Below are 27,467 nucleotides of genomic sequence, written 5' to 3'. Positions count from 1 at the left end.
CAGACTTTGAGTCCAAAATTGAAATCCATTTTCGTCAATAATCTGCATAAGTGCTTTCTAAACATGAAACTAAAGACATGCCCAGTAAGATTCGTAAGGACTTTTTTCTAACTAACAACACATGTCACAAAAGCGCCATCCCGTACTGTAATTGGAAACTGGTCTTCGTTCAACCTTACGAGGTAATGGCATCAACGCATCTACAAGAAGTTGTAGATCAGCAGTACCCTCTGAGATGGATTGATAATGAACCAATGGACGAAATACTTTCTAGAGGCAATTGCAAATCATCCAAACGTTTACAATAATTATTGCCGAATAATAGAGCTTCCTAAAGATCCTCACGATTCTTTTTTTCAAAACATTTACTCCTACATGATGTATATACATCATTTATACAATTTATACATTTTCTTGTATATACAAGATGAAATGTTTATTACAAATTTATAAATATTTTTTAATTATTGAATTAACATGGAAGTTAACAACTGTGTTTTTTCGATTTAATAATTATATAAATTATGAACATTATCATTGCGCTTCATAATTTTATTATGGCTTTACCTATTTCATCATAGCGTTGTGCTTAATAATTTCACCAGCAGATAACAAACACGTCTTCATAATACAATGCTGTATGTTTTCCAAAGGCACATCAATATTACGGTTTTACATAACAATAAAACCGATATTATGTGCCGAGAAGGAAAACATACAGCATTGCAGGAAGTTCTTCCTGGTGAAGACTATGAAGATCAAAGATGGCTGCGCTTCCTTTATACTTGCTGGCAGCACCTAGCGGCTAAAGATGGAACTAAATTGACTGTCTATGGTTGGACATAGACAAGGAATTTAAGCTAAGTACACACTGCTTCTTCATAATACAATGCTGTATGTTTTCCTTCTCGGCACATAATATCGGTTTTATTGTTATGTAAAACCGTAATATTATGTATAGAAGCGGCAGTCGTAGTTTCCTGTTTAGTTCTAAACTAAATCAATAGATGGCATTACGTGTACTATGAGACAATAGAGGTATTAAAAGCATGTCAGCGATGCAGTGCTAACAGGAAAGTAGCCTTGATTATTCTTGAACATATATCGCTCATAGTATCTAGAAATTTCAGAAAATAAGTAGAAAGAAAGTAAGACAAAAGATCTGGAAAATTCTGGAAACTTCCCTGCAAAGATAGTTTCAATGAAATCTGACAAACAACCGACTAAATTATTCTTCAGTACAAGTGCAATATTTATTTGTAAAATCTGGTTCTAGCCAGTTCTATCTGGTTTGAGTAATCTGGTAACAGAACACGAACTAACCTACCGAGTTTTCCGGTCTTCTCCTAAAAAGGTCGATACGCTAGTGGATATTTAATAGGCAGCGTGGCCTCCGTGTAACTGGCCATGTGGTTCCAGCCCAGCTGCCGGTACGCTTCTATTAGACGCTCCTCGACTTCCCTGGAGGGACGGTCCTCTTGGATCTTCGTGAGAAGCTTAATCGCTCGCCCCCAGTGTTTGAACGTGAAGCAATGCCAGACGCCATAGTTTATTGCCTAGAGAGGATTTTTTTTGTATTATTAATAAAATTAAATTTTAATAATTGAAATAGGCCCGAGCTATAGATGTTTATAGATAATGTTTGTTTATGTTGCAGTCAAGGCGGGTAAAGTAAGGAAGCGTACTTGTAATTGATCAGAGAACTCATATAAAAAAAATGGTGCACGTGCAACTTGATGCACGTGAAAGAAGTGAAACTTCTTTTGGTTACTTCCGTCTACAAGAGCAATGAGCAGAGAATAACCAGCCATCTATCAGCCGACGCCCGTACACAGAATGTGTATAAGAGAAACGACCTAGCTCCCTTTGTCCTTTCCCACTCTCCACGGTCGCATGGTTCGCAAGACGCTTTGTTTGTTTTCTCACTCTCGCTCTTCCTAAATTGTATCTTTTCTCTCTAGACGTAACGAATCTGTCGCGAATTAAATTTTAGTTTTAACGCGCCAAGAAGTTTCACTTCAAAAACATTACGTCTACTTTAATCGAGTTATAACCTGCTGCTGATCTCTATCGACTGCTGATCCTCTCCCACAATTTAAAAAATTGTAGGATGTATTGTAAATTTGCTAGCGTGGAAAATCCTAACAATTTCAAAGGAATCATCAATCTGCAATACAGACAGACTTCCACTACACGTGTAAAATGCAACGTGATTCACATTATGTAAACTGAAATAATGTATATTGTCCTTCTTTTCTTTTTTATTGCCCTTGTAGGCAAACGAGCGTACAGCCCACCTGATGGTGAGTGGTTACCGTCGCCCATGGACTTCAGCAATGCCAGGAGCAGACCCAAGCCGCTGTCTTGTCCAGTGGAAGTGCAATAGTGAGGTAAGCGACTCACTTTGGCTTCAGTGAGATCGGTGTACTTGAGGAGGTCGGTCATGTTCGCTTGGAGCGCTGTCGCGATCTTCTCCTTGGCCGATTTGCTTTCGGCCAGCGCGTACAGTCTGCAGAGCGCCGTGCCCTTCCTACAGAGCGCGTCTATTAAATAGCCGCGTTGTTTCTCTTGATCCCTAAAGACAAAAAGTCAAAGTAATAAAAACACTCTGCGAACGGTACCTACTTGTTAAGACAAATTATATTTATCGGGGCAACCCTGCCCTCAAGGTGGGTGGCGCATTTACGTTGTAGATGTTTATGAGCTCCAGTAACCACTTAACACCAGGTGGGCTGTGAGCCCTTCCACCCATATAACCAATGAAAAAATAAAAAATTACTTATAAAGTTAATTGTTTCTTCAAATACAACGTAAGTTCCGCCATCCACCTTGAGATATGAGTTATGTCTCAGTTTTTAAAGTAGAACGGCTGCCCCTACCTTCAAACCGAAACGCATTACTGCTTCACGGCAGAAATAGGCAGGGTAGTGATACCAACCCGTGCGGACTCACAAGAGGTCCTACCACCAGTAAACCACCACCACCACCAGTATTTAGGAAAATTCAGGACCAAACTACCCACACTGTTCTACTATAAACATGAAATACTTTTGTCAACACATTCTGAACCCAGCAACCAAACGGTGTGGAGCTCTCTGTGGTTATTGTTGTACACTTGAGAATGATGTCAGCGACGCTGACGTCATCATTTTAAAAACGTCCGTCATATTTAATAGTTTGGTAATAAGTTTGCTTTTTCAGACGAGACTGTGCCGTATGTTATTGACAATAAAGGTGCTTATTTAATGTCGATTTAGCAAGCCCTCTGTATCCAGCGGACGTTGCACAAAGCGACCAAGCGTACTAAGATCGCTAACTAATATTGACTGGCATCTGGTAGGATGTCTTACAAATCCTCCTAATTCAACCGTAGGTACCACCATTCTTCTTATTTATGTCGCGAAACAGCAGTACGCTCCAGTTTCAAGGGTTGAGACAGCCGACACTAGTGTTTCTAGGTGGATTATTGTGGTGTGGTGGTGGTTATATTATATTGTGGCCTTGGACAATACGAATGGACTTCAAGTGAATAGCTGGAATAGCTCTCTAGCCTGCCAGCGATTGGGTATAGAAAAAAAAGCTATATAGAAATAAGAAAAATCAACACCGAGTCACTTACTGTTTAATTTTCTGTGCGTCGGTTCGTGTATCGTTCTTGATTCCTAAATACGCTAACAGCTTCTCTTGGTCTATTGCCTTTATTACCTGAAAAAAAAAAAACAATGAATATATTTTAAACGAACTACCCTCTTTCGTATGTGTACGTTAATCTATATCTATATATATAAAAATGAATTGCTGTTCGTTAGTCTCGCTAAAACTCGAGAACGGCTCGACCGATTTGGCTAATTTTGGTCTTGAATTATTTGTGGAAGTCCAGAGAAGGTTTAAAAAGTAGATAAATATGAAAATGCTCAGAATTAAATAAAAATAACAATTTTGTTTTTCTTTTAATGTGTCCCCCGTCGGACGGATTCCTTTTGTTTGTCGAGTATTTATCAATTGAGGCACTACGAAGTCTGCCGGGTTAGCTAGTATTCAATAAAGCAACGCTATCCAGATGCACGAGTTAGGGGTCATCACCTTATCTGAGATCGCAATGAGTTGTTCGCACCACGCCGTCGTCACATCCAGCTCTTCGTTTGAATGCGGTAATCTGAAATCAAAGGTACGCAATGTAAAGTACATTTTTTATTGACACATCAAACGGCCTGACTTCTTGTCTTTTAAGGCAATTTAATTATACATAATTTTATACAAAAAAAAATGCTATTTTATTTGTTTTTTTTTTAGTTTTAGCTCATTGCATACTCACTTCTTAGGGTCGGTGGGGGAATCGATAGCGTGCAAGTAAGCGACGTGAGCTCCCAAGTAACCCGGAAATTTCTCTACCAGCTCTTCGTAAACTTGTTCTAGTTTATCGCCTTCTGTTGGATGTGACAAATAAACCAAACTTAACACAATCACATTATAGTAAAATTTAATACGCTGTCATGCGGGATGTACTAAGATCAATCTTGAAAAACAACGAACTTATACAAACATGTACTACAAATACCAGTCGTTTTAGTGAAGTTGTGTTTTCATTATAAAGATTGATAAAACATTTTCTTTTCGGACGCGTTATATTTGTGCAATCATCTTTTTGGGTGATGCCACTCGTATTAAGATTCCTATAGGATCCAGTGACCACAAATGACCTAGTACGCCAGAATTAATTGATACGTTAACGCAGTCCACCACCCTGCCTACGTATGCCGTGAACCAGTAATGCGTTTCGGTTTTAAGGGTGGGGCAGCCGTTGTAACTATACTTGAGACCTTAGAACTTATATCTCAAGGTGGGTGGCGCATTTACGTAGTAGATGTCTATGGGATCTAGTAACCATTTAACACCGGGTGGGCTGTGAGCTGGTCCACCCAACTAAGCCAGTTTTTTTTTTTTTTCAATCAAATAAAATCAACCTTTAGTTTTGTACTAATCACTACATAGTATAAAACAAAGTCCCTATATCTGTCCCTATGTATGCTTAAATCTTTAAAACTACGCAACGGATTTTGATGCGGTTTTTTTAATAGATAGACTGATTGGAGAGGAAGCCTTATATGTATAATAACATCCATTAAATAGTGGAGAAATCAATAATAAATTACAGTTTCCGAAGCGAAGCGAGGGCGGGTCGCTAGTAAAACAATATACCATACCTAGTTTAGCAATCCAGCCAACCGTGAACTCCTTGACGGCGTCCATATAATCGTCGTGGGCCTTCCCCTTCTCCTTATCCTTCGAGTTGGCGTTACGTTTGGGCGGCTCGCAGGCCAAGTACTGAAGCGCGTACGTGTCCACTTTCCGACCGAGCTCGTCTTTAGCGAACGATATCGTACCGGAGAACGTGTGACCGACGGTCAAATTCAAACGGCTTATTCTGTAAAGATGACATTTCGATGGTATTCCAAATCTCTGCCGAATATTCGAGATCATAATCGTTTCGTTTATCTTTTAACGTCGATCATAAAACTTTCGGTAGGTATTAATACTTTTTTTTTTTTTAAACCGCATTAAGGCGCTCGAGGCTGCCATCTTACATTTTACGTCACAAATGACATCACTCAATTATGTTTTTAATTCGACAGGGGGCATGGTCATTATGTAATATTTTGCCACTGCCATTCTTATCTATGTATATTTTCTGTACACCCCTTTTGGGTAGGTATATAATCTGTGGTTTACGTATATTACTTTTCAATGATGGAGGATAGAAGAAAGGAGCATCATCTCAGGGTATTAAAAAGTGTCCGCTGAAAGGTAGCTAATCAAGGTGGCACTGTAGTATGAAACTTGACGTTCAGTTCAATCCAGCACGTTTCACTCTGTTTAAAACTGCTATATTCATATGATTTCCACATCTTTCTGTTTGTAGGTGGTTAGACCTCTTGTGAGTCCGCACGGGTAGGTACCACCGCCCTACCTATTTCTGCCGGGAAGCAGTAATGCGTTTCGGTTTGAAGGGCGGGGCATCCGTGGGAACTACACTGTGACCTTAGAACTGATATCTCAAGGTGGGTGGCGCATTTACGGCATAGTTGTCTATGGGCTCCAGTAACCACTTAACACTAGGTGGGCTGTGAGCTCTGTCGCTGTCCACCCATCTAAGCAATAAAAAAAGTGAACACTTTCTCAACTTGTTCTATATGCAAGATGGTGCTCCTTACATCTACCCTCCATATTTCCAATCAGCATCCTTCATTTGAGTGAATTTACTGAAGGACTAGATAGAAAGTTGTTTTACTATTGAATAAAGATAACGTTAAAAGATAGACAACACGACTGATTTACAATTAAATAAGTCACTAAAGCTGTTTAATTATTATTTAACAAAACTATATCTTTAATTTAATATTATTAAGATCCATTCAATTTTAAATAAACTTATCATCATCATCAACTCAGCCTAGAGATGTCCACTGCTAAACATAAGCCTCTCCAATCGATATCCAGTGATGGCTTACTATAAGGTTGGCATAAGCTAATCTTGAGAGCCATGTTGAAAATTTTTAGAAACAATATCTGCCTTTGAATTCTATAAACAAAATAAAATGAATGTATGAATCGAATGAAAAACAATGTTGTTCTCTTCCCCAAAACATGCGACTCAAATTCAACAAGAATATAAACAAAACAAGTATACAGCGATTTAGCTTAATTTTTAAGACAAAAGCAAACAGTTATGCTTCAAATTTTGTACCTATTTGTAACCGTTCTTTGGATAGACCTGACAAAATAAAAATAAATCTATACACCTTACCAATACATACCATTACCATACATTTTATAATTAAAACATTCCTAGTTTGAAATTCGACACAAAAATATTTGTGATTTAATCACGATGCTTAAAAAAAAACAAATCTTTTTTTTCACTTTTCAAAGATCAAAAGTGTGCTTTTACTTATCAATTTTATGAACTTTACTATTGATTGATATATTAAGAAAAGAACAATTAAAAAAAAACATTTTGACAATTAAAAAAAAAGTTTTATCTTTGCTCTGTGTAATTTAAAAATATATATATATTACAAACTAAAGGAATTCACAACAAAGAATGAATGTAAGAAACGATGTGTGGATACTTTAATGATTATTTACTGTATGAATTCAATAGTGGTACAAGGCTGGGCGTTAGTTAAAGCGCAAATGTTTTGTGAACTCAGACATACATTTTAGGGGTGAAAAGCCAGAAATTGGAGCCTTTCGATGATTCCGAAATTTAGGGTTGGGAAATAATGTGCTGGTGGTTGTCCATATCAGAATCTTAACAAGATATGTTTTTTGAGAGGGTAGTCAGTTCCGATTTGAGGGTTGGGGCAGCCGTTGTCCAAAACAATTAATACTCCTGAGACTGGTGGTAGGACGTATTGTGAGTCGGTACTGGTGGGTACCACCACCCTGCCTATTTGTGCTGTGAAGCAGTAGTGCATTTCGATTTGACTGGTGGGGCAACTGGTGTACTGTAAAAACTGAGACCTCAGAACTCATGTCTCTAGGTAGGTGGCCACATTTACGTTGTAGGTGTCTATGGGCCCTGATGACCACTAAACATCAGGTGGGCCATGAGCTCGTCCACCAACCTAAGCAATAACAAAAAACTCCAACCTCATCTCGATGTAGTTGGCGTTGTTTGCTTTGAGAATTATATTTCTTGCGTAGATGTGTAAGTGGTTACCTCAGAGCCCATACATCAACAGATATGAACCACGTAAATGCCGCCAACCATCTCAAGACATGAGTTCTAACTCCCAGTTCGGTAGTACAACCCACTATTCAGACCGGAACACATTACAGCTTCGTGGCAGAAATAGGCAGGGTGGACTTGTGCTAATTTGACAATCAGCCGTCGGTCTGATCTAAACTCTACTCATGAGATGTGACTTGAATTTATGAATCAAGAAATTTATAAAAGAAAAAAGTTAGAATAACATAAAATAATTAACTAATAAGATTGTTTTGATAATTCAATTGACAAATTGCAATATTTTTTAAATTAAGATTATTATTAAAATAAAAAGTGTTGTTTTGTAACCAAAGAAATATTTTTTTATTTAGTTTCTTTAATTAAATTTATTATTTGAAAATTTTACTGTGTACCTACAGTATATTACTCTTATGTCTTATGCAAATTCACAATTAATTAAGTTCCTATTTAAAGAAATACATTTTGTTTTCATGGTTTATTAGAATAAATTTCATTACAACTACCACTATTTACTCTGCACTACCTTTGGTTGACTGGCAGAGAATGTCTTAGGCATTAAATCCGCTTGTACATCAAGTGTAATAAAAAAATAAAAATATATAAACATGCAACATTATGATTACACACTCTTTTGTTAAAACTTATTGCTTTCTCGGTATGTTGTATTTTCCCGCGAGTCAACCCTACGAGCCCATTGTTATAGATTACAGACAAACGCCGCCGAAGCTTAACTCGCACCACTATTGAGTTCAAACAGGGGTGCGACGAGCGATAATATTGTATTAGCACAAGCTTACTTGTCGGAAGGCACGGCTGTGAAGTAGACGGGCATGAGGTTGCCGCTGGGCAGGGCCGCCGTGCTGAACTTCTTGCCGGCCGTCAGCGCCTGCGAGGAGACGGACACTTATAATCATCCGGCGCCTGCATCACGCATGCGTGCTGTGAGCAGTCGCGTCTCGAAGGACGATTTGACTGACATAATTACAATTGAGACTTCCAGATTTGACATAATCTATATATATATAAATGAATTGCTATTCGTTAGTCTCGAGTTTTAGATTTGGCTAACTTTGGTCTTGAATTATTTGTGGAAGTCCAGAGAAAGTTTAAAAGGTAGATAATTAAGAAAATGCTCGGAATTAAATAAAAATCACAATTTCGGTTTCCCTTAGATGTGTCCCCCGTCGGACGGATTCCTTTTGTTTGTTTTAAGTTTATTTTATACAAAAGTTTAGGTATTTTATTTATCTTTATTATATATTTTTATATATTTATACTTTTATTATATATATTTATTTATCGATTGAGGCACTACGAAATCTGTCGGGTCAGCTAGTTTAAAATAAAAATTTTGATTACGTTATTTCCGATGTTACCATTACTTTACAGTTTTCACGGTCGACTGTTTTATTTTAAAGTTTTTAAAGATTAAACTGTGAAAATATTATTATGTGCAAAAAACCGTAGAAAATGCTTATTTAATTTTCGATTCAGGTATGGGCTCCGATTATACGACGCCAAATGAGTCATTGCTTCGTCCTCGTTTGCATCCAAAGGATCTGACGTGTTGTATAGCAGTAGGTGGATAGGAGCAGTAGGTACCTGGATCCTGGAGCAGTAGGAGTCCATGGTGATGGGCTGTTGGAGCCGCTGCTGCAGCACCACGGGCAACTCCTGCAGCTTCTCCAACAACGACTTGTTCTCGTGACGGACGTTCAGACGCAACACGTAATCGCCCTTTTCCAACTTCACATTATACTGTAAAAAAACGTTTGTCTGTAAGGTCGATAGTTTTACGTGATAACGTCAGTAGCACAACTATTCGAGCTGCTAGCTCTGACGTCACACGAGAAGAGAGTTAAATGTGTCACGAGCCAACGCTTGGGCCGATCGTGTATCTCTAACCGCTTGTTTCGCGCTCTCGCTTGCACGCTAAGGCTAAGGCGGAACGTGCCACTTTTACGTGCGTGCAACCTGTGTTCTTCGATTTACAAGACGTCAAAAAAAATTTACATTCATTAATATAAAGCGCGTTTTAACTAATCTGCTTCAAATAAATCATTACTACTACTGCTACTGCGCTGGCGCTATGACCCCGAAGTGGGTCTTGGCCTCCGACAATATACGTCGCCATTCATACTGGCACTCCGCAACATCTTGCCAATCCGACAGTTGGAGCTCACGCAAATTTCAAAAATAAATCACAATATATTATTATATATTTTTATGTGGAATCGAAGGAGCACAGTGGTTACCTTGGACGGATAAGCGTCCCCGACGGCCATGAGCTGCTTGCAGCTGTTGTACAGCATCCACATCTGCGACTCGAACTCCGACTCGTACAGCATGTCGCACAGCAGCGACACCGTGGGAGACACCTGGCAACAAAACATTACTGCATTAGACAATTCCCCTTCGCAATGTTCTCCATTGTTAGCGATATCTCCTGCTTAAGGTTTTTGCATCTGGAAGTTCTGGTTTTCGTGAGCGACTAATCAGGGTTGGGTGGAATTCAGAACCTCGTTGTATTCATGATGCAATAGCTTTTACTGAGCTTTCTTCTTCACAACAAGAGCCTATTCTAGATCATTCTAAACCATTTGCTGCTATCTTCCGCCGAGCGTAGAGCTCTTCTACGTAAATTGTCAAAGCCCAGAATCTCAACGGGTTCCTGCTTTAAGTTTCTATTAATTTATTTAATTTATTAATCTGCTTTAAGTTGGATTTATGATACATTATGTTGGCACAACTAGAACTTACCTCAGTAGCCTTGGCAAGATGGAAATTGTATGTGTTTATCAGCTGGTAGATCTGTCTGCTTGGCGGAATGACATCACGAGACGTCAACGGAGTCAATTTCGATTCTGTGGGTCTGTAACAGGGAGATACATTATATACTTTGTAAATAGACAGCCCTCACTTCTGCAGTCACCATGGAAACATTTCCAAATTGTGCTTGACGGAACTTCATTGGATATGATGTCACTTGGGGCCAAAATGTATGAAGTGCCTGAATGACGTGAAACAAGCGGAATTTATAGAGTTGATTTTGTGATTTGAAAATTAAACTCTTATGATTTCAATAGAAAATAAAATTCAGAAAGATTCAAAAAGAAAATACTGTGCAAACTCTTTATTTAAGACCACTAATTAAAACCAATTCTTTGTTTGGCTATATTACTGAGATCCAGTTTCCTATTAGACTAATTTAAGTCGTAAATCAATCATTTGTTACACAAGATTGGTGGGTTGAATTTTTAACTAAAATATACAATAGTTACACCTGAGTTTATGAATTTTCGAATAAATCCACTTAGCAAATTAATTCTCATTACGTTCAAATAATTTGTTTAGAAAATGACAATTTAGAAATGGCGCTGTCTAACCAAAATCTGCTATGTGCAAAAACTCTATTTTGAATTAACGAGTAAAACATTTTCGTATAAAATTTGATATGAAAGTGAATTTTTAAGAACTATATCAAATGAAAGCTATAGATAAATATTAAAGCTATAGACACATAACAGTTTTTTATACGGTATATAAAAAAACTAAACTATACAAAAAGGTCAAAAAGTAAAAATCGCAAAAAGTGCACATAGCAGATTTTGGTTTCACAACGACAATTTTTTTTTTTAAGGGATTTTATGACCTGGTTACTAAGACCTTTAAGTCATCTTTTATTTTAATTTATATTCTTAATTTATAAAAATGATAATATGGAGTGAAATGAAATGAAGATGATTAATTTGAGACATTAATCAACTGGGATGAAATTAAATGAAATGAGATGATATAGGATGAAATATAATCTCAGTAAAATGGTGGTCATTTACTATGATTTTTTCAGTTGACTTTTTGGAGGATCCCGAGAAGTTACGTCCAGCGGCTTTATTTCATTTTCCCACATTTGGACACTTTCACAGATATTAAACAGTTAATAAGCAACCGTTATTACACATTTAAACCTGAAGAAACACTTATTCACGACGTTCAGGGCCAGAGAGGGGACGGGGGAAGGCAGCGGGAAGAGGATGCGCCCGCGACCTAAGATTGGTATTCGTCGACCAGCAGCGTGACACGCGTCAACATTTGTTATTATAATGTATTTTACAAGTAACTAAATAAAACTATTAAAATTAACTGTCATGCGTGGTTTCTTCTTCACTATCGTCATGAACACACTAATTAGGCAAAATAAAACAAATCACACAACTTCACTCCTCGGGTTCTCGCCAAAAAGTCCCCTCACAACGACGATATTATGTATTACAGCTCACCTGACCACCGGCTCAGAGTATTTGAGCACGGCATTCGGCTGTACTTCCAGCAGGCGGTGCGCAGACAGCGTGACGGATCGGACGCCCTCGCTGGCCGACATCACCAGCCGCTGACCGAAGTCCGGCTTCAGACCGTGGAACTCCACCGTGTAGTCCAGGCTCAGATCACCGATGTTGGCCCAGTATTTTGCTATTGCTATTTCTATTGTGACGCCGCCCTGAAATGTATGTTAGAAAGCAACTGAGTTTGTAATATTGTTTAGAATTAGAATTTTTATGTCACATTAATAGAAAATTTATTTGTATTTGTATTGTGGAGTAAATAAATGCAATTATTATTATTATTAGTTGATGGCGCAGTAGCTAGCAGCCCTGACTGCTAGGCCAAGGGTGGTGGGTTGCATTCCCACTTCACTAATGTGATGAACAGTAAAGATATGTAGCATTCTCCGATTCCCATCATACTAGTCAATTGTGTGAGATTTTTCAATATAAGATAAGGTCTTGGATGAACATTTAACTTAGATCTCTCAGTAATAATTATCCTGATTTGTCATTTCTACGGTTTATTAATCATAAAACAACACTTACCAAGTATATTATGTAACTCAATTGCAATGTAATTTATATTTTTAGAATCAATAATCCGACATAAATCGTTTATAAATTATTAATCCATTATTAAAACAAGCCAGAGTGAATCATTTCACCATTACTTCCGTTACCTCGAAATTAAATATCTCCGAGACTTGTGTATTTCAAAACGTAATACGTGAGCAATAATTCTATCACTCACAACAACTCCGAACGGCAGAAGCGTGGGTACTTCGTTGCTGACGCTGAGCATCTTCTGCGTCTCCTGACTCTTGCAGCTCTTGCGCGGCAACAGCTGCATGACGTGGACCAGGAACCGGCCAACGATCTCTTTGTCTTCTGTTGCCATCTTCAAAACGCCCCACGTTGCTTCCGGTGGTACTTTAATAAGACGATATCTTTTTACTGATGGTATTGGGCAGACTGAGTCCCGAAATGAGGGATAGCAAGAGAATGTCTTTGTTTTTTTTAGTTTTTTTTTATTGCTTAGGTTGGTGAACACAGCTCATAGCCCACCTGGTGATAAGTGGTTACTGAAGCCCATAGATATCTACAATGTAAATGAGCCACCCACCTTTTGTTATAAGTTCTAATATCTCAAGTATAGTTACAACGGCTGCCCCACCCTTCAAACCGAAACGCATTACTGCTTCGCGGCAAAAATAGTCGAGGCGGTGGTAGTGGCGGTACCTACCCGTACGGACTCACATGAGGTCCTACAACCAGTTTGGATTTTGAGAACACATTCAACCTTCAGTCAACCTTTTGTCCCATATGGTGTCATTCTCAACCTTTTTTCCTATATGGTGTCATTCTCTGCCATTAGTCCCTCATAACAGAGGATAAATAGATTGGACGATCTACCTTCATCGGTCCCTGTCCGTAGCACTAATCACCACTGAGCTGAACTTGGATGAAAATGTCCTTTACTTGAGGGCCCCATTTGATTGGCTACCATCCTCAACCTTTGTGTCCCTAACTGCAATCAACTCGCTGACATGGCATGGCTAACTAGCAGTATAGATTTAATATCAATAACGATTTACCTATTAGGAAATGTCTCTTGATAGTGGAAGACTTGAAGAGCACGTCCTTCTCGTCAATGACGGTGGGCGAAGAACAATCCGGTAGGGGCTGCGGTTGTAATACTGTCACAGGTATTCTGAAGACCGGACCTTTCTCGATACAAGACACGTCGTATGCGTCGATGCTGGGAACAAGGAAGTGATTTTAGCAACTTTTTTATCTTAGATCTAGTATCATAGGTCGAGTAGTGACGTGACGGGACTTTTTTATAGCCTTTGTAGGCAGACGAACATACGGCCCACCTAATGGTAAGTGGTTACCGTGCCTCATGAACGTTAGCAATGCCAGGGGCAAAGCCAAACCGTTGCCTACCGTATTTCCTCAGGGCATTCATTCCCCGTGGTATTTTTTTGGATTTACATTACGAACATAGTTGAACCTTACCTGGCGAAGTGCGGTCCGGGCGGCAGGCTGGAGGTCTGGACCCGCAGCGTGAGGGTTCGGGTGGCGTTCATCATGTCGAGGTGTGCGGGCGCGGACACCCAGCTGGCGCCGCACGTCAGCGCCAGGCGGACGCCGAACGAGATCTGACGACCGATCACGGCTCGGTCTGGGAACAACAAATACGTCTCATGCTGTATGTTCACCTAAATTCTGTACCTTTTTTTATTGCTTAGATGGGTGGACGAGCTCACAGCCCACCTGATATTAAGTGGTTACTGGAGCCCTTCGACATCTACAGCGTAAATGCGCCATCCACCTTGAGATACAAGTTCTAAAGTCTCAGTATACTTATATATCTAAAAGAGCATAAGTTATTCTAATAATTGATGTAGAAACTCACCCTCCATATCCTTGTGGTCCTGCAGGAAGTGCGGTTCGATGGTGAGGCCGATGTCTCTGGGCGGATCGTCTAATTTCGGTCTCAGTATTATTCCTTTGCCGTTGTACGAACAGCACTGTATATTGAATGTCACGTCGCGTTCGGGCTGATCGTAGTACGTCGAGAGCAGATCGAAGGCCTGCGATAAATATGAAATACCTATATAAATGTAGGATTGTGGTGAGAAAGGAACGTATGAAAATATCGTGGAATGGAGCGTTAAGATGTGAGTGAGAGAAAACGGTAAGAAAGGGAGAAGAGAATGACAGAGAAAAGGAAGATGGCGAATACGCTTAAGAAATTAGCAAGACATACCTAATAAAAGTGTTAATTAAATTTAAATTATTATTATAACAGAAGATTTTGGAACGGTGGATGTTTCATTTTATTAGCTGCGATCCCTATTCTACATACATCTGCTTTTTTGTCACCTCTATTATATGTATCGTGGCCTTATTCGAACATAAATCTCAAACATAGAACGGCCATGTTATTGTTACGCCGGTAAAAGTAACGACATCTATCGCCGAATAGCCGAACGAATATCGAAGTATCTAGTAGTATCTAGAACTCCCGAAAAGTGTAACCCCATCTATTGTCAGATAGCGGAAACACATCGAAAGTACTCGACTTGTGAGGAATGTTCTCGACGATTCTAGGGGTGTCGTATCGACTATAAAAGCGTTGCAGAAATGGCACGCAATCAGATAGTAATCAGAGCTACTCGAAGTGAAACAGCGAACGGATAACCTGAAGGGGAGCGGAAGAAGTTAAAAATTTTAAAGTGTTCTGTGAGCATTCTAAATGAGAAATTATTTACTTTATTATTATTTACTCTGCTCTACCTTTGGTCGACTGGTAGAGAATGCCTTAGACATTAAGTCCGCCAATGTAAATTTTACATCAAGTCTAATAAATAAATAAATAAATACAGTTTTAAGTTGTACTCCGGTAATTTTTTATTTACCCCGAGCCCCAGCACGTACCATTATAAACTAAATAACGCTAAGGGGACTTTCACCTCAAGTTCCAAGACAGGTTCTTTGCTTTTGAAGCATTGGCTTTTTGATATTTTGCAGCTCACATATCCACTTAACGACTTGCTAGACAATGAACCTCCCAGTAATTGAAATAAAAACACTAATTACACTACAAACACTGAATGATTATTCATACCTTTTCAACATTAAGAAGGCCGCATCCCTGAGCCCAAGGCTCGACGTGACTCAGTACGGTTGCAGAATTCTCCAGCCCTCTCTTTATAGAATACGGCGAATACGGTAACTTCCTTGCCTTTAAACCAGATATGAGTGTGGCTGTGAAAATAAATGATAACCGCATAAATTGTGTTTCTAGAAACACATCATAACAGAATTTGGTCATTCTTCAAAACTTTTATTCACCGTTTTAGAAAAAAATAGTTTCCCTTCTACCTAGCAGTCAATGATTGGATTAGCATTGGTTTTAGGGTTGCCATTGGAGATATACAGTTGTAAAATTATATTCTAAAACAAAGTATACGAGCGATAGATTCGGTTATACCTACTGAACCCAAGCAAGTTTTTTTTATTGTTATTACCCTTGTAGGCGGACGAACATACGGCCCCACGGTGAGTGGTTAACGTCGCCCACAGACTTCAGCAATACCAGGGGCAGAGCCAAGCCGTTGCCAACCGCTGCCTAAGATGTTGGCAGTGACTTCAAAGATTATCAATCAAGTACAAAATAAGGTGATTTATCGGTCATAACATTTTGTGATATAATAAATCGTGGTGATTTCGATAATGATTTGTATGATATCGTACCTACAGCCCCAGCAACATGAGGAGCCGCCATTGAAGTGCCGTTCATTAGTTGACAGTTTCTTAATGTGAATCTAGAAAGAACAACAATAACATAAACATTAGATGAGAAAATGATGAAAACCAAGAGGTTAGTTTCCATTTATCTTTCTCTTTCTTTCATCGAGAGACAGATAGGTAGGCAGGTCCAGATCAAACAAAAATCTTCAGCTTATAATCTTATTTAGGTATAAATAGCCAAATTTTGTTCGAGAAACGAGTTCTAGACTATTCGATTTGTCAATATTTATTACCACCGATCTGTGAATAACATGAAACAGAACCAATGAATAATTTTATAAACTATTAATGTCATTAAATTGTAATCTCATCTAAAATTAACGTTTATAATATTATTATTGTTTTATTTTTATTTTTACTGCATAAACGGGGGACTAGCTTCACGTTCCTCTTGGTTTTAAGCCTTTTCTTTCGGGGCCCATAGACATCGCAAAGTGAATACCGCCACCCACCTTGAGCCTTGAAGTCTATACCTCAATTGTATAATAAGTAGACTAATTATAATATTGATGGGTTAATTTTTATTACACGATGTTCGAAAGTAATTCGTGAATGTGAAATATTAGTATAAAATTTGAACACCTGAATTCTCGAATTTCCATTTAGCCACATTGACTTCAATAGTAGTAACATAAGTATTATTAATAGTGGTAGTATTCGCGGTACCTGGCGACTGCTGCGACGGCACCTCCTGGAGCGGCCACGGAGAGCCCCAGGGCGCCGTCGGCGGCGGGCCCGCGCGAGCTCCAGCTGAAGGCGCCGCCGCACACGCGCTGCCGCATGGAGTACGCCGCCGCCATCATCTCCGGAGACACGTACGCACCCACACCTGAAAAATGCGGTATATGAGCTTCATCAGAATGATACTGCAGGGGAATGACACGGGGTCACCAGTGTGAGGTTTATTGGGCGATGACGGATTAGGCGTGTGCGTTGGTTGTTTGTTGCGTGTTGTCCTCCATAAACCTCATCAGAGCGGTCAATAAAACATTACTTATAATTACATGTTTATTCGCGTCAGTGACCGCGGTGGATCGCTGCACGTTAACCACTGACTGACTAACGTATGCTGCTCATTACTATAACTGCATAGTAAGCAGCTAAGCGGGGCGGGGTGTGATTCCCCTACAATACAATGCCCACTGAGTTTCTCGCCGGATCTTCTCAGTGGGTCGTGTTTCCGATCCGGTGGTAGATTCTGCGAAGCACTGCTCTTGCTAGTGTCAGTGTTAGCATCACTCCGGTTCGAGCCCCGTGAGCTTACCTACTAATTAAGGTTACGCTGAAATAGTCTCAAGCCTATCAGATTAGCTAGGAAAAAAAAGTCACACAATATCAATAACTGTTGCGTTGTGGTAAATGAGCATGGACTGTCTTTATTGCTTTTGAGATATTTACTAGTCCTTATGTGACAAATTAAAGACGGTATATAACAGAAATATGAAACCGATGCGTCACTCTTGGCGGCTGGATTTGCAAGAGAAAATAGCCTCATAGCGGACGTCGCTCACTCACACTTTAACGTTTAGTTCAATTGAACAATAACGCTTTTAAGCGACGTAATACTGTCACTACCTTTCGACAACGTAGTGATGGGAACAGTAATAAAGACGTGACAAATTAAGTATGGTATTTAGATGACAAATATACAAACCAATAAGTACAGATTGTGCTATATCAGGGGGAGCTCCCACAGTGCATAAAGCCGGTCCGTGGTTTCCAGCTGACACAACCCACGATACTCCATAACGATTCACCACTTCCAATATTATTTCACCCACTCGACTAAAAAATATACATTATTTTAATAAAATATGAAAATTTTGTTATGTTATCAAAGTTGCATATTTTCATTCACTCTGAATGAAATATTAAATATTTAATAATAATAATATAACAACAAATAATAAATAATAGAACAATAGTCTTGCCAGTTTTGCATTAATCACATAAGTGTAAGTAAAGAGATAAGATCTGCTTCTTTATTTATCAAAGGCAGTTTAACTTCTTATCTTTCACAGCAACAACAAAAATAAAATTCTAGCTGATGCTTCTGAGGCTTAGATGTCTAAAGGTGGGGTTTCGGCATTTTTGTCGTTGAAGTTTAGTTAGTTTAGCTGCTTAACACCAAGTGGGCCGTGAGCTCGTTCAGCTGTCTAAGAAGTAAATTAAAAACCTTGGTTGGATCACAAAAGGAATAATTACTTACATAGATCAAGCTCACTCTTTTGTTCATTTCATCCATTTCATATGATATTCAACTAAATTTTTTCAGCGACAATCAAGTTTTTATAAATTAAAGATATAGCAAAAGTTAAAACATACCCCGCATTAGACCAATGGGCATGCTCTCCATAACTCATATTAATGACATCTATCTTCAACTTCTTAGATAATTCCATGACCTTTATACACGCTCTAACGAGGGCTGTACCAGTTTCCATGGAACCTAATCTACTGTCACCAATTGTTAGAGATATGATTTTAGCACCAGGTGATACTCCATTACGTTCAGGCTCCTCGGAAACATATCCTGCTGCTATCGCTGCTACATGTGTACCATGAGAAGCTAAAATTGGAATTGGTATATTTAAAAGCCAGTTTTAAATGTCGAGGAACGCATGTCAATAATTGACTATCTCCTTTTGAAAACATCTACCAAAAAATACTATCCAGCCACAATTTGTCCTACTTTGGAACAATAGAATGCATTGGTTCTGAATCTTCATCAGCTTGAAGACATCTACTGCTGGACCTAGGTCTCCCCACAATTTGTCACATACACCAATCCATTCTTTTAAGCCAATATTAACATGTTATATTAGATAATTTTAAGAATATTTTTAACGTAGTTCAGTGTTTTATGCTTTCACTATTGATAGTGATTATTAATCCAGATAGTGATTATAGTAAGTGATTCATACGTCTTATATATGGAAAGCTGCTTTAAATCTTAAGTTTTAAGCTGCGAACTGCGAATAATTAAACCAGACTTACAGCACATTCCAACCACTTCAAGTGTATTGCCTTCATCGTGGACATTAATGCTTATGGTCATCTCGTCAATTGGTGTCAAATGAGTGTGCTCATGGGTTACACTGTACTCTCCCAGATTGGGCCCAGTTGATAAATCACCACTTTCTGATGTATCTATGCATGCTCTGTAAATATGTAAGATGTATTCATATTGAAACATTTTATCATTTCATTATTGCCTTAAAGTTTTTCTAAAAATATCTTTAAATACTATGCTATCTCAATAGTGTTGTAATTACTACTTCAGATATGGATGGTAGGGATGCAAGAACAGGGCACCATATGCAGCTGTTACATTATATAGTTAACAAATGGACAGCAGTGCATATTTGTAGTCACACAAAATAGACAAAATAGAATAGACTAAAATAGTAAAAATGAATAGATATAAAGATTGTGATGAGGTTTTAAGTAATGTACAACTAGTAATTTTAGGTTTACAAATTGTGTTAGCTTTTGTGGTTATCTACATTATAAACACTATTATTTAGGAGATTCTTATTACGATTTTTACATTTAATGAGTCCCAATATTACAGCACTGGTGCAAGTGTCATGATCACTGCATACCCTATTAGGTAGAAGAATAAACAGTAGTTAGCACAACATTAAAATCTAAAACCATCTTGGTTGTCCGTGACCAGTGTAAAGTATTTGAAACATAGAAAAATATGTAATGAAAGTAAAAATAGTTTTTATTATGTCTACAATTAGTGAAAACAAAAAAATATACAAATTACTAACCTCCACGTCTCTCCATCGTGGTATAATACACAGTCATATGTAGGACCTGGGTCAGAGTATTTCTTTTCAACATTTTGAAGTACTTCAACTCTTGCTTCCAGTTCTTCCTTCATTAGTTTCTCCTCTTGAGTCAATGTTGGACTCTTTGATGCTGAAAATTAAATAATTACTGTAGTGTATTTTGTGTATGGCATGAATGTAAAACAAGACCCAAAAAACATACTAGAGCGATAAAAGGCCATTTGTAACTGCATAAATATGTGAAGGTTCATCTAAGTAAATATTCAATACAATCATATGGTATAATGGCAAAGTAGGCATTGCTCATCTAGGAGCTCTGTACTGTAAACAGTATATAGATTGTAAGTTAACATGTAATTAATACCAGTTATGTTGGACCAGAAGTATATTTTTTTAGAAAACCGAATAAACTACCTTTCCCCGTCTGAGTTATCAGTAGTGTGCATACTATGCACACTACTGATAACTCAGACCTATGCACTGCATAGGTACCTAGAGATATGACAAAACGGAAATTCAACGGTAGGCCGCTGCTTTTGGCTTGCCCCTGGTATTGCTGACATCTATGAGCAACAGTAACCACTCACTATCAAGTGGGCTGTATGCTTGTGCAATACACTGGCAATAAAAAAAACGTAGGCTTCTGAGTCACACTTTACAGCACCTTCAAAGATTTGTTGTTAATAAGAAATTGGACTTACAAAGCTCACTTTCATAATCCTGAAATTGTTTGGTGGTCTCTGCCAGTGCTGGTTTGTGTCCAACATTCCAAAGATGCTCTTTTCTGTGCTCTTGGATCCTCTCCTTGACTTTTGTCGGGTAAATGCTGTATGGATGGAGAACACCTACACGCCAATCCCCATTCGGATTGTTCCATGTTTCTGGTATCTGAAATTATTGATATTTTTCAAAGAAGTAAAACAAGAAAATTATTAGTTACAATTACGTTTTGGAGAAGAATTAAACTGTTAGTTACTGTTATACATCTAATATTTCCATCCTAAACTAGAATTTAATATTTGTCATACCACACAAAAACTTGTATGGATGATTATGCACAAATATGATCTTCATTGCTTCAACCTTGTTTATGTATTTTTTATGATTTCAAACTATCATAAACGGCAAAGTATAGCCCATAATATAATATTTTTTTCTGTGTTGTCAATTGAACTTTTTCTATTTTAAAAGTTAAAGTTGTCCATTCAAAAACAGCTGTTTTATGACAGTTCTAAAGTCAATGAAGTTCAAAGATGATTATAAAAAAAATAGCATATTATTTCTAGATTTTTCATTAAAACGTGGGTCGTATTAAACTATTTTTCCTACCTTTAGTTTACGTCCAGTAACACCAGTGATGTACCCATCTACTGCCTTAACAGTTTTGCTTGTGTCGACATCTCCGCATCCGCTGCAGTCAAACCTTTCTATGACCTTCGTTTCACCAGTACTAGTCACCTAAGACATCAAAGGCATTCAATATAATTTGAAAAAATAATAGTAAAAAAACTAAAAAACCACAACCAAACAAATCGTGACAAGACATAATTGTTACCTTAAGTCCTTCGGCCGCCGGATCGACGCCAGAATCGAAAATAGCTATTATCGTATCTCTGCCATCGTAAACAGGATATTTATTCAGAAACGATACGACTCCCGTTTCTTTTTTTGGTAATAATCCCCAAACGGGGAAATCACAGTCGATCGGTACGTCTGCCATTTTTGATGACCCGATACCTAATGTTGCGAGTCATGAAAAATTAAAAAAAATTACTACCTATGTTTCAAAAAATGTATTGTAGCACATTGCAAAATATTAACATCTCTTTAGAAAATTAGCCGGGGCAAGGTAGGTATCGAGCGGGCAACCGTTGATAGTGTATTTATTTCATACATATTAGGAAGTACTACTAGGTGGTACTACTACTACTATTTCCGACTAAAAACATGAATAATAAACGATACCGAATTTTTTTGGAACTGATAATATTGCGACTGGTCCAGAAATTTAACACTGAAAACTTGAGTTCGGAATCCCTACCCCGCAATAATTATAGTATCTAGTTTACCTAGCGTACATCATCAATGACTGAATAGGAAATAAGCTAATAGCGTAATGAATAAAACTGAAATTAAGAAATGTAGTTCAAAGTAACACGTGAAATAAGAAATAAAAATATCAGTACAAAGGAACGAATAGGATTCTCTCCTGTTAGGTCGATTGTAGTTAATAAACCTTTTTATAGATTAAGGAGGTTTAAACTAGAAAAAAAAAGAAAATATTACATGACAATAAATATTGGTCACTCTTGACAGCTCCTTTAATTTGTATAAAATAGTTAATTATATATGTATCATTTGTCGTAGTATTATTTATTCTTCTGGAAAAAAATGTGGTATGAAATACTACCAACAGTTGCAATTATTACAGCTTCAATTGGATTGCCGGGTTGGGGACTGTGGTGGTGTCATAATTATTTTCTAGGCAATGTGAGTTCTGTTTAATGTAATCGATTTCGGTGAAAATTATAGTGTTTGATTCCATTACTTTATAAAATATTGGTTGAATACATAGCGTTACATAATTTATAATATATATACTAAAAGTTCTCTTAACCCTTTATTAGTTTTCACGACCTTGCCTCGGGTAGTTTTCCAATTACAGCACAAGAGCGCATTATGCGGCATAATGCTCAATTAAGCTTCAGCTTATTTCGGCATTGTGCGTCACTGAGTCGCATTATGCTCTGTAATTCTGTATTAGTTTTCCAATTACGCCGCATAATGCGCTCTTGTGCTGTAATTGGAAAACGGCCTCGGTCATCACTCTTGACTTTCAAGAGTTCAAGGTTACGTAGTAAGTAACTATTATACTAAGCTGTGGTTCAACCTTAGTTGTGGTGCAACCAAGCCCATAGATACAGCCCACTTAGTTTATTGCTAAATATTCTCAATGGGTCGCGATTCTAAAGCAGCACTGCTCCTCTTGGTAGGGCTAGTGTTAGTTAGTTCTCTCAAGTTGAGCCTCGTGAACTCACTTATAACGTCCGCGCCTCGTTGAAATGGCCCCAACGGTTTTAGAGAGGGAAATAAATACGATCAGATGGAGCGTTTTCAAAACATGCAACGCCGTTAGAATAATTTTGGGCGAAGTGGAACGGTCAAAATATTCGTTATTAATATATTTAACAATACAATTTATCTCGGCGTGTGTACGTTGAATAAAAGAATACAGCCAGCAATACTATAGAATGTAAATGAGCTATTGTTGAAGTGAAACTTCTAATGCGACTTCCAACAAGGTTGCGTTACTAAACGTTTAACGCTACGATGGAATAGAAAGAGACAGCGAGAGTGAATGCGTGGCACTCCAACGCATGCCCACATTATAACTTAGAGGCATCGATATATTAATATAATGGTAATATATCGATGCTTAGAGGCTAGCGTAAGCGTTAGCAAAATTCTCGTGTCACGGTGTGCTTGATTGAACTCCTCCTAAACGACTGGACCTATTTTAAAGAATTTTTTTGTCTACCTTCAGGATTCGAGAATGGTTTAGATTTACAAATCCGCCCGGCAGATGGCGTTGCAGTCGGTACATAGGTTATTTATCTTTCCGAGAAATCATTTATATGGTAAAGCAGCGTTTGCCGGGCCAGCTAGTATCAATAATATAAATGTTGAAGACGTCGCATCTCCTAAACACAGCATTCCCTATTACAAGATCAATCTGATTTAAGGATAAAAAATGAAAAAACCACAATACTACACATCGAAAAGAAGTTTCACTTCATTCACGCGCACCGTTTATTTTTAATAATTTTCTCTCTTTTTCGCACACATTTCTGGAACTACTGCACGGATTTTAATATCGTACAGCATGTAGATAGATTAATTGGAGTATAATCTTTGTATAATCAGATGCGTTGTTGTAAAAGTTTTATAATTTTAAGATTTTTGGAATTTACTTAATCTGTTTGCTAGTAGTCACATAGCAAAAATCAACATTATTAATACCTACGTAAGTAGCTCTGTCTTTTACGTTTTTAAGCTCTGACATTGGACCGAGACTGACAAAATTCGTAAGGTAAATATATTGAACAGAAAGAATATATTCTTCCAGTCATCCTACTGCTAAATTCCTAATATTACTGATCTGTGCTGCTGAGTGTGGTTCTCCACACATACAATAAAAGGCTTGCTCAATGCGGTTAAATGTATAGACAAAATGTAGAGCTTAAAAAAACCGAGGATACTATATTACATTTCAATGAAATTGGCATGACCTCTCACCCTGATCTGCTGTCTTGACAATTTGGTCTGGCATTTGGTATAATTTGCAAGTGACGGCTGGTAAATCAGTTTTTCTTGTCACTGCTGTCACTGTTATTTTCCGAACGAAAACACTTGTGTAACTCGGGATACGAGAATTTAGAATAATGTGGTACGAAATTCTTCCGAGTTTTTTCATTATAACTGCTGCTGTTGGTCTACCGGGCTGGGGTCTTTATCATATACATAATCTGACTTTAGGCAATGTAAGTGCAAAAAATTTAAACAGTTAGATAACATTTGCTAGAAATCACAGTTTAACGAAACCACAGACTAGTTTTATTGTCATAGATACAAAAATATATTTCTTCAGATTAAAGTTTTATTAGTCTTAGTAAAAATAACAATAATTCCCTTTCTATCAAATCCAATAGTAGTTATATTCTTTAGCTTGTTACTGCTAGGCATATCTTCTAAATTTTCGATTGTTTTTATGAACACAGCCTTTTATTGCTTAGATGAACGGATGAGCTCATTGCCCATCTAGTGTTAAGTGGTTACTGTAACCCATAGTAATTAACGTAAATGACGCCAACCACCTTGAGATGGGATTTCTAATTCTCAGTCATAAAGTATAACGACTACCCTACATGAGGATTTTGCTATGACAACTCATATCGTTCATATTCAAATTATTATTTCCTTAATTAAAATTTGCATGTTTCAGCATTATAGACGCTCGCTTACTGATAGATGGAGTCGTGCGTTGTACCAGAGGGATATGAGGCTTACTGGTAATCCTTATGAAGTGAATGTAAGTAAGCAATTATTATAAATTCCTTTTTTGTTCCTATCTATTTGAAGGTAGCCTAAGAGGTAGAAACTCAGTAGGATGGTACAAATTCATCAAGTACCATCTTTTTTTTCCCCTACCTATGCTGATAGCCTTGAGAGGCTATATCAGCTTCGCCTTAACATGTAGGTGAGCTCACGGGGCTCAAACCGGAGTGTTGCACTGGCCCTAGGGAGAGCAGTGCTTCGCAGAATCTACCACCGAATCGGAAAAGCGACCCATTGAGAAGATCCAGCGAGAAACTAAGTGGGCTAACCAAGTACCATCAATAATATGAACAAAAAAACAATAGATAATATGCATAATACAATATCAACTTTATTTTATGTTATATTAATGTCTGCCACTGTTAATGTCTGTTTTAACTTTATTCTCTACTACTGTGTAAAATTTAGATACAGCTAATTTTTCAATTCTCAAATAATTATTAAACTTTTGTTTGATCAATAAGATTAGATTTATATTTTGGTAGGGTTATAATTTACTGGATGAGCAACTGTTTATAATTTAACAAAAAATAGCCTTAAGAGTATCAAGACTCAACTTCAGAAATAAGTTTGACTCATCAACTATGAATGCAACATACATTATAGTGAACACTATATACATTTATGGTAGACATTAGGCATTAAGTACTGGTACTATCTTAAACCTACACGAGGGTTGGAAGTGCACTGCCATTCTCCAAATTATTCTCTCAACAATAAAATGGACCTGGTGACCACATGTTGAATCCATAGATTGTTAAAGTATTCATATCTTTATGCTTAGCGGATTTATGGCACCAACACCATCTTATCAGCTCTGGATAGTATTGGTGTTGTAGAGGTTGCTTAACTAAGATCCAGAATTGAAATGTTTGGTAAATAGACTCATAAATGTTACTGGGACATATGCAGCATCATGCTGTCTCTAGTATCAGGTTTAGAAAGCATTATCTTTGAAGAATATGTGCAGTAAAGGATAGAATGCCTGGTGTATTGCAGCTGTAAAGCAACTGAAATTGCTCAATTGACCCACAGCCCGATTTTTATTATTTATAACCTGCATATGAGGCCATCACCGTAAAAGGCGTATGAATTTGCATTTACATACTTAGTAGCCAAAAATAATTCACGCAGAAATAATATTTACAAAGCCATCTGTTATCTATGTGTGAAACTAGGGATAAACCGTTCTTGCAACAAAATTTATTATGTTTTAAATAAATTGCGATATATAAGCACGAATATAAAAAATTGTGGGTTAGGCCACTTTTACTCTGATGGCAATTTTTTTTTTTATTGCTTAGATGGGTGGACAAGCTCACAGCCTACCTGGTGTTAAGTGGTCACTGGAGACCATTGACATCAACAACGTAAATGCGCCTCCCACCTTGAGATATAAGTTCTAAAGTCTCAGTATAGTTACCGGCTACCCCGCCCTTCAAACCGAAACGCATTACGGCAGAAATAGTCTGAGTGGTGATACCTACTCGTGCAGACTCACAAAAGGTCCTACCACCAGTAATTACGCAAATTATAATTTTGCGGGTTTGATTTTTATTACACGATGTTATTCCTTCGCCGTAGGGGTCACTCGTGAACATTTGTTAAGTACATATTTCATTAGAAAGATTGGTAACCGCCTGCGGGATTCGAACACCGTTACATGGCTAGATACGATTGCACCGGACGTCTTATCCTTTAGGCCACGACGACAGCCTTTCGTGCCAACGAGAAAACATTTAAAAATATACGTACCCTTGTATATCAGATATAAAACAAAAGAAATCCAGTAATCTAATTTAATATGAATCACCCAAACCGAGATACTCAGTGTACTTCTAGATAGACTGTAGCTTGGCTTAGCCATTGCCACTTAGACTGTACAGATCATAGGCCCGATTACCACCATTTGAATTAAGGAAACTTAAATAGAGCATCTTAATGATAGGGAGTTTGACTGTGCCCATTACAATTACATTAGGTATATATAAAGAAAAATATGTTTTTAAAAAAAATTATAGTAAGCATCTTAATGTTGAAAACATCAAAAGTTATTAATCTGCACTTTTCTGTTACAGGGCTTGGAAGCTATCCCGGATAATTGAAGTAGTAAAATATTATCTAGTTAGTATTTAATAAATGTGTTGAATGTAT

The 27,467-nt window shown here is 37.7% G+C and overlaps 2 protein-coding genes across 5 annotated transcripts; one reads left to right on the top strand and one right to left on the bottom strand.

Annotated features, from left to right (window-relative positions):
• Positions 1-1,234: 1,234 nt before the first annotated feature.
• Positions 1,235-24,672, bottom strand: TppII (Tripeptidyl-peptidase II). Of its 4 annotated transcripts, none has more exons than XM_089727906.1 (27): positions 24,495-24,672; positions 21,754-21,935; positions 21,528-21,656; positions 20,900-21,086; positions 20,178-20,328; positions 19,396-19,559; positions 18,724-18,967; positions 18,053-18,183; positions 17,065-17,227; positions 16,342-16,412; positions 15,713-15,852; positions 14,498-14,675; positions 14,098-14,263; positions 13,674-13,837; positions 12,830-13,008; positions 12,034-12,251; positions 10,514-10,625; positions 10,009-10,131; positions 9,356-9,511; positions 8,551-8,639; positions 6,746-6,772; positions 5,205-5,425; positions 4,316-4,427; positions 4,084-4,156; positions 3,620-3,705; positions 2,404-2,575; positions 1,235-1,556 (listed from the first exon to the last, which is right to left on the bottom strand). In XM_089727906.1, the coding sequence occupies exons 1-27, from the start codon at positions 24,670-24,672 to the stop codon at positions 1,347-1,349; spliced, it is 4,026 nt and encodes a 1,341-aa protein (XP_089584032.1). In that variant the 3' UTR covers positions 1,235-1,346. The 4 variants fall into 4 exon arrangements, with proteins under 4 accessions (XP_089584032.1, XP_089584033.1, XP_028036207.2 ...); XM_089727907.1 differs by having other exon boundaries at positions 20,909-21,086; XM_028180406.2 differs by lacking the exon at positions 6,746-6,772.
• LOC114247435 (NADH dehydrogenase (ubiquinone) MWFE subunit) lies at positions 24,599-27,466 on the top strand. The gene is made up of 3 exons (XM_028180408.2): positions 24,599-24,739; positions 25,201-25,287; positions 27,392-27,466. Exons 1-3 carry the CDS (start codon positions 24,641-24,643, stop codon positions 27,416-27,418), a joined length of 213 nt encoding a protein of 70 aa, XP_028036209.1. The 5' UTR covers positions 24,599-24,640; the 3' UTR covers positions 27,419-27,466.
• Position 27,467: the final 1 nt, after the last annotated feature.

Source organism: Bombyx mandarina, chromosome 05 (assembly GCF_030267445.1).
Source record: "Bombyx mandarina strain Sakado chromosome 05, ASM3026744v2".
Classification (NCBI taxonomy): domain Eukaryota; kingdom Metazoa; phylum Arthropoda; class Insecta; order Lepidoptera; family Bombycidae; genus Bombyx; species Bombyx mandarina.
Note: the sequence above shows the minus strand (reverse complement) of the source record. Positions and strands in the feature narration are given on the sequence as shown.

Bases quoted from the DNA above. Each gene is read 5' to 3' on its own strand.
- LOC114247435 (XM_028180408.2), top strand. From the start codon at position 24,641: ATGTGGTACGAAATTCTTCCGAGTTTTTTCATTATAACTGCTGCTGTT. The intron at 24,740-25,200 runs GTAAGTGCAAAA...TGCATGTTTCAG, and splicing joins ATAATCTGACTTTAGGCAAT to CATTATAGACGCTCGCTTAC. The intron at 25,288-27,391 runs GTAAGTAAGCAA...TTTCTGTTACAG, and splicing joins GTAATCCTTATGAAGTGAAT to GGCTTGGAAGCTATCCCGGA.
- TppII (XM_089727906.1), bottom strand. From the start codon at position 24,672: ATGAAAAAACTCGGAAGAATTTCGTACCACATTATTCTAAATTCTCGT. The intron at 13,009-13,673 runs GTAAATCGTTAT...GTCTTATTAAAG, and splicing joins CAAGAGACATTTCCTAATAG to TACCACCGGAAGCAACGTGG. The intron at 6,773-8,550 runs GTAAGCTTGTGC...TTATTTTGTCAG, and splicing joins ACAGCCGTGCCTTCCGACAA to GTCTATCCAAAGAACGGTTA.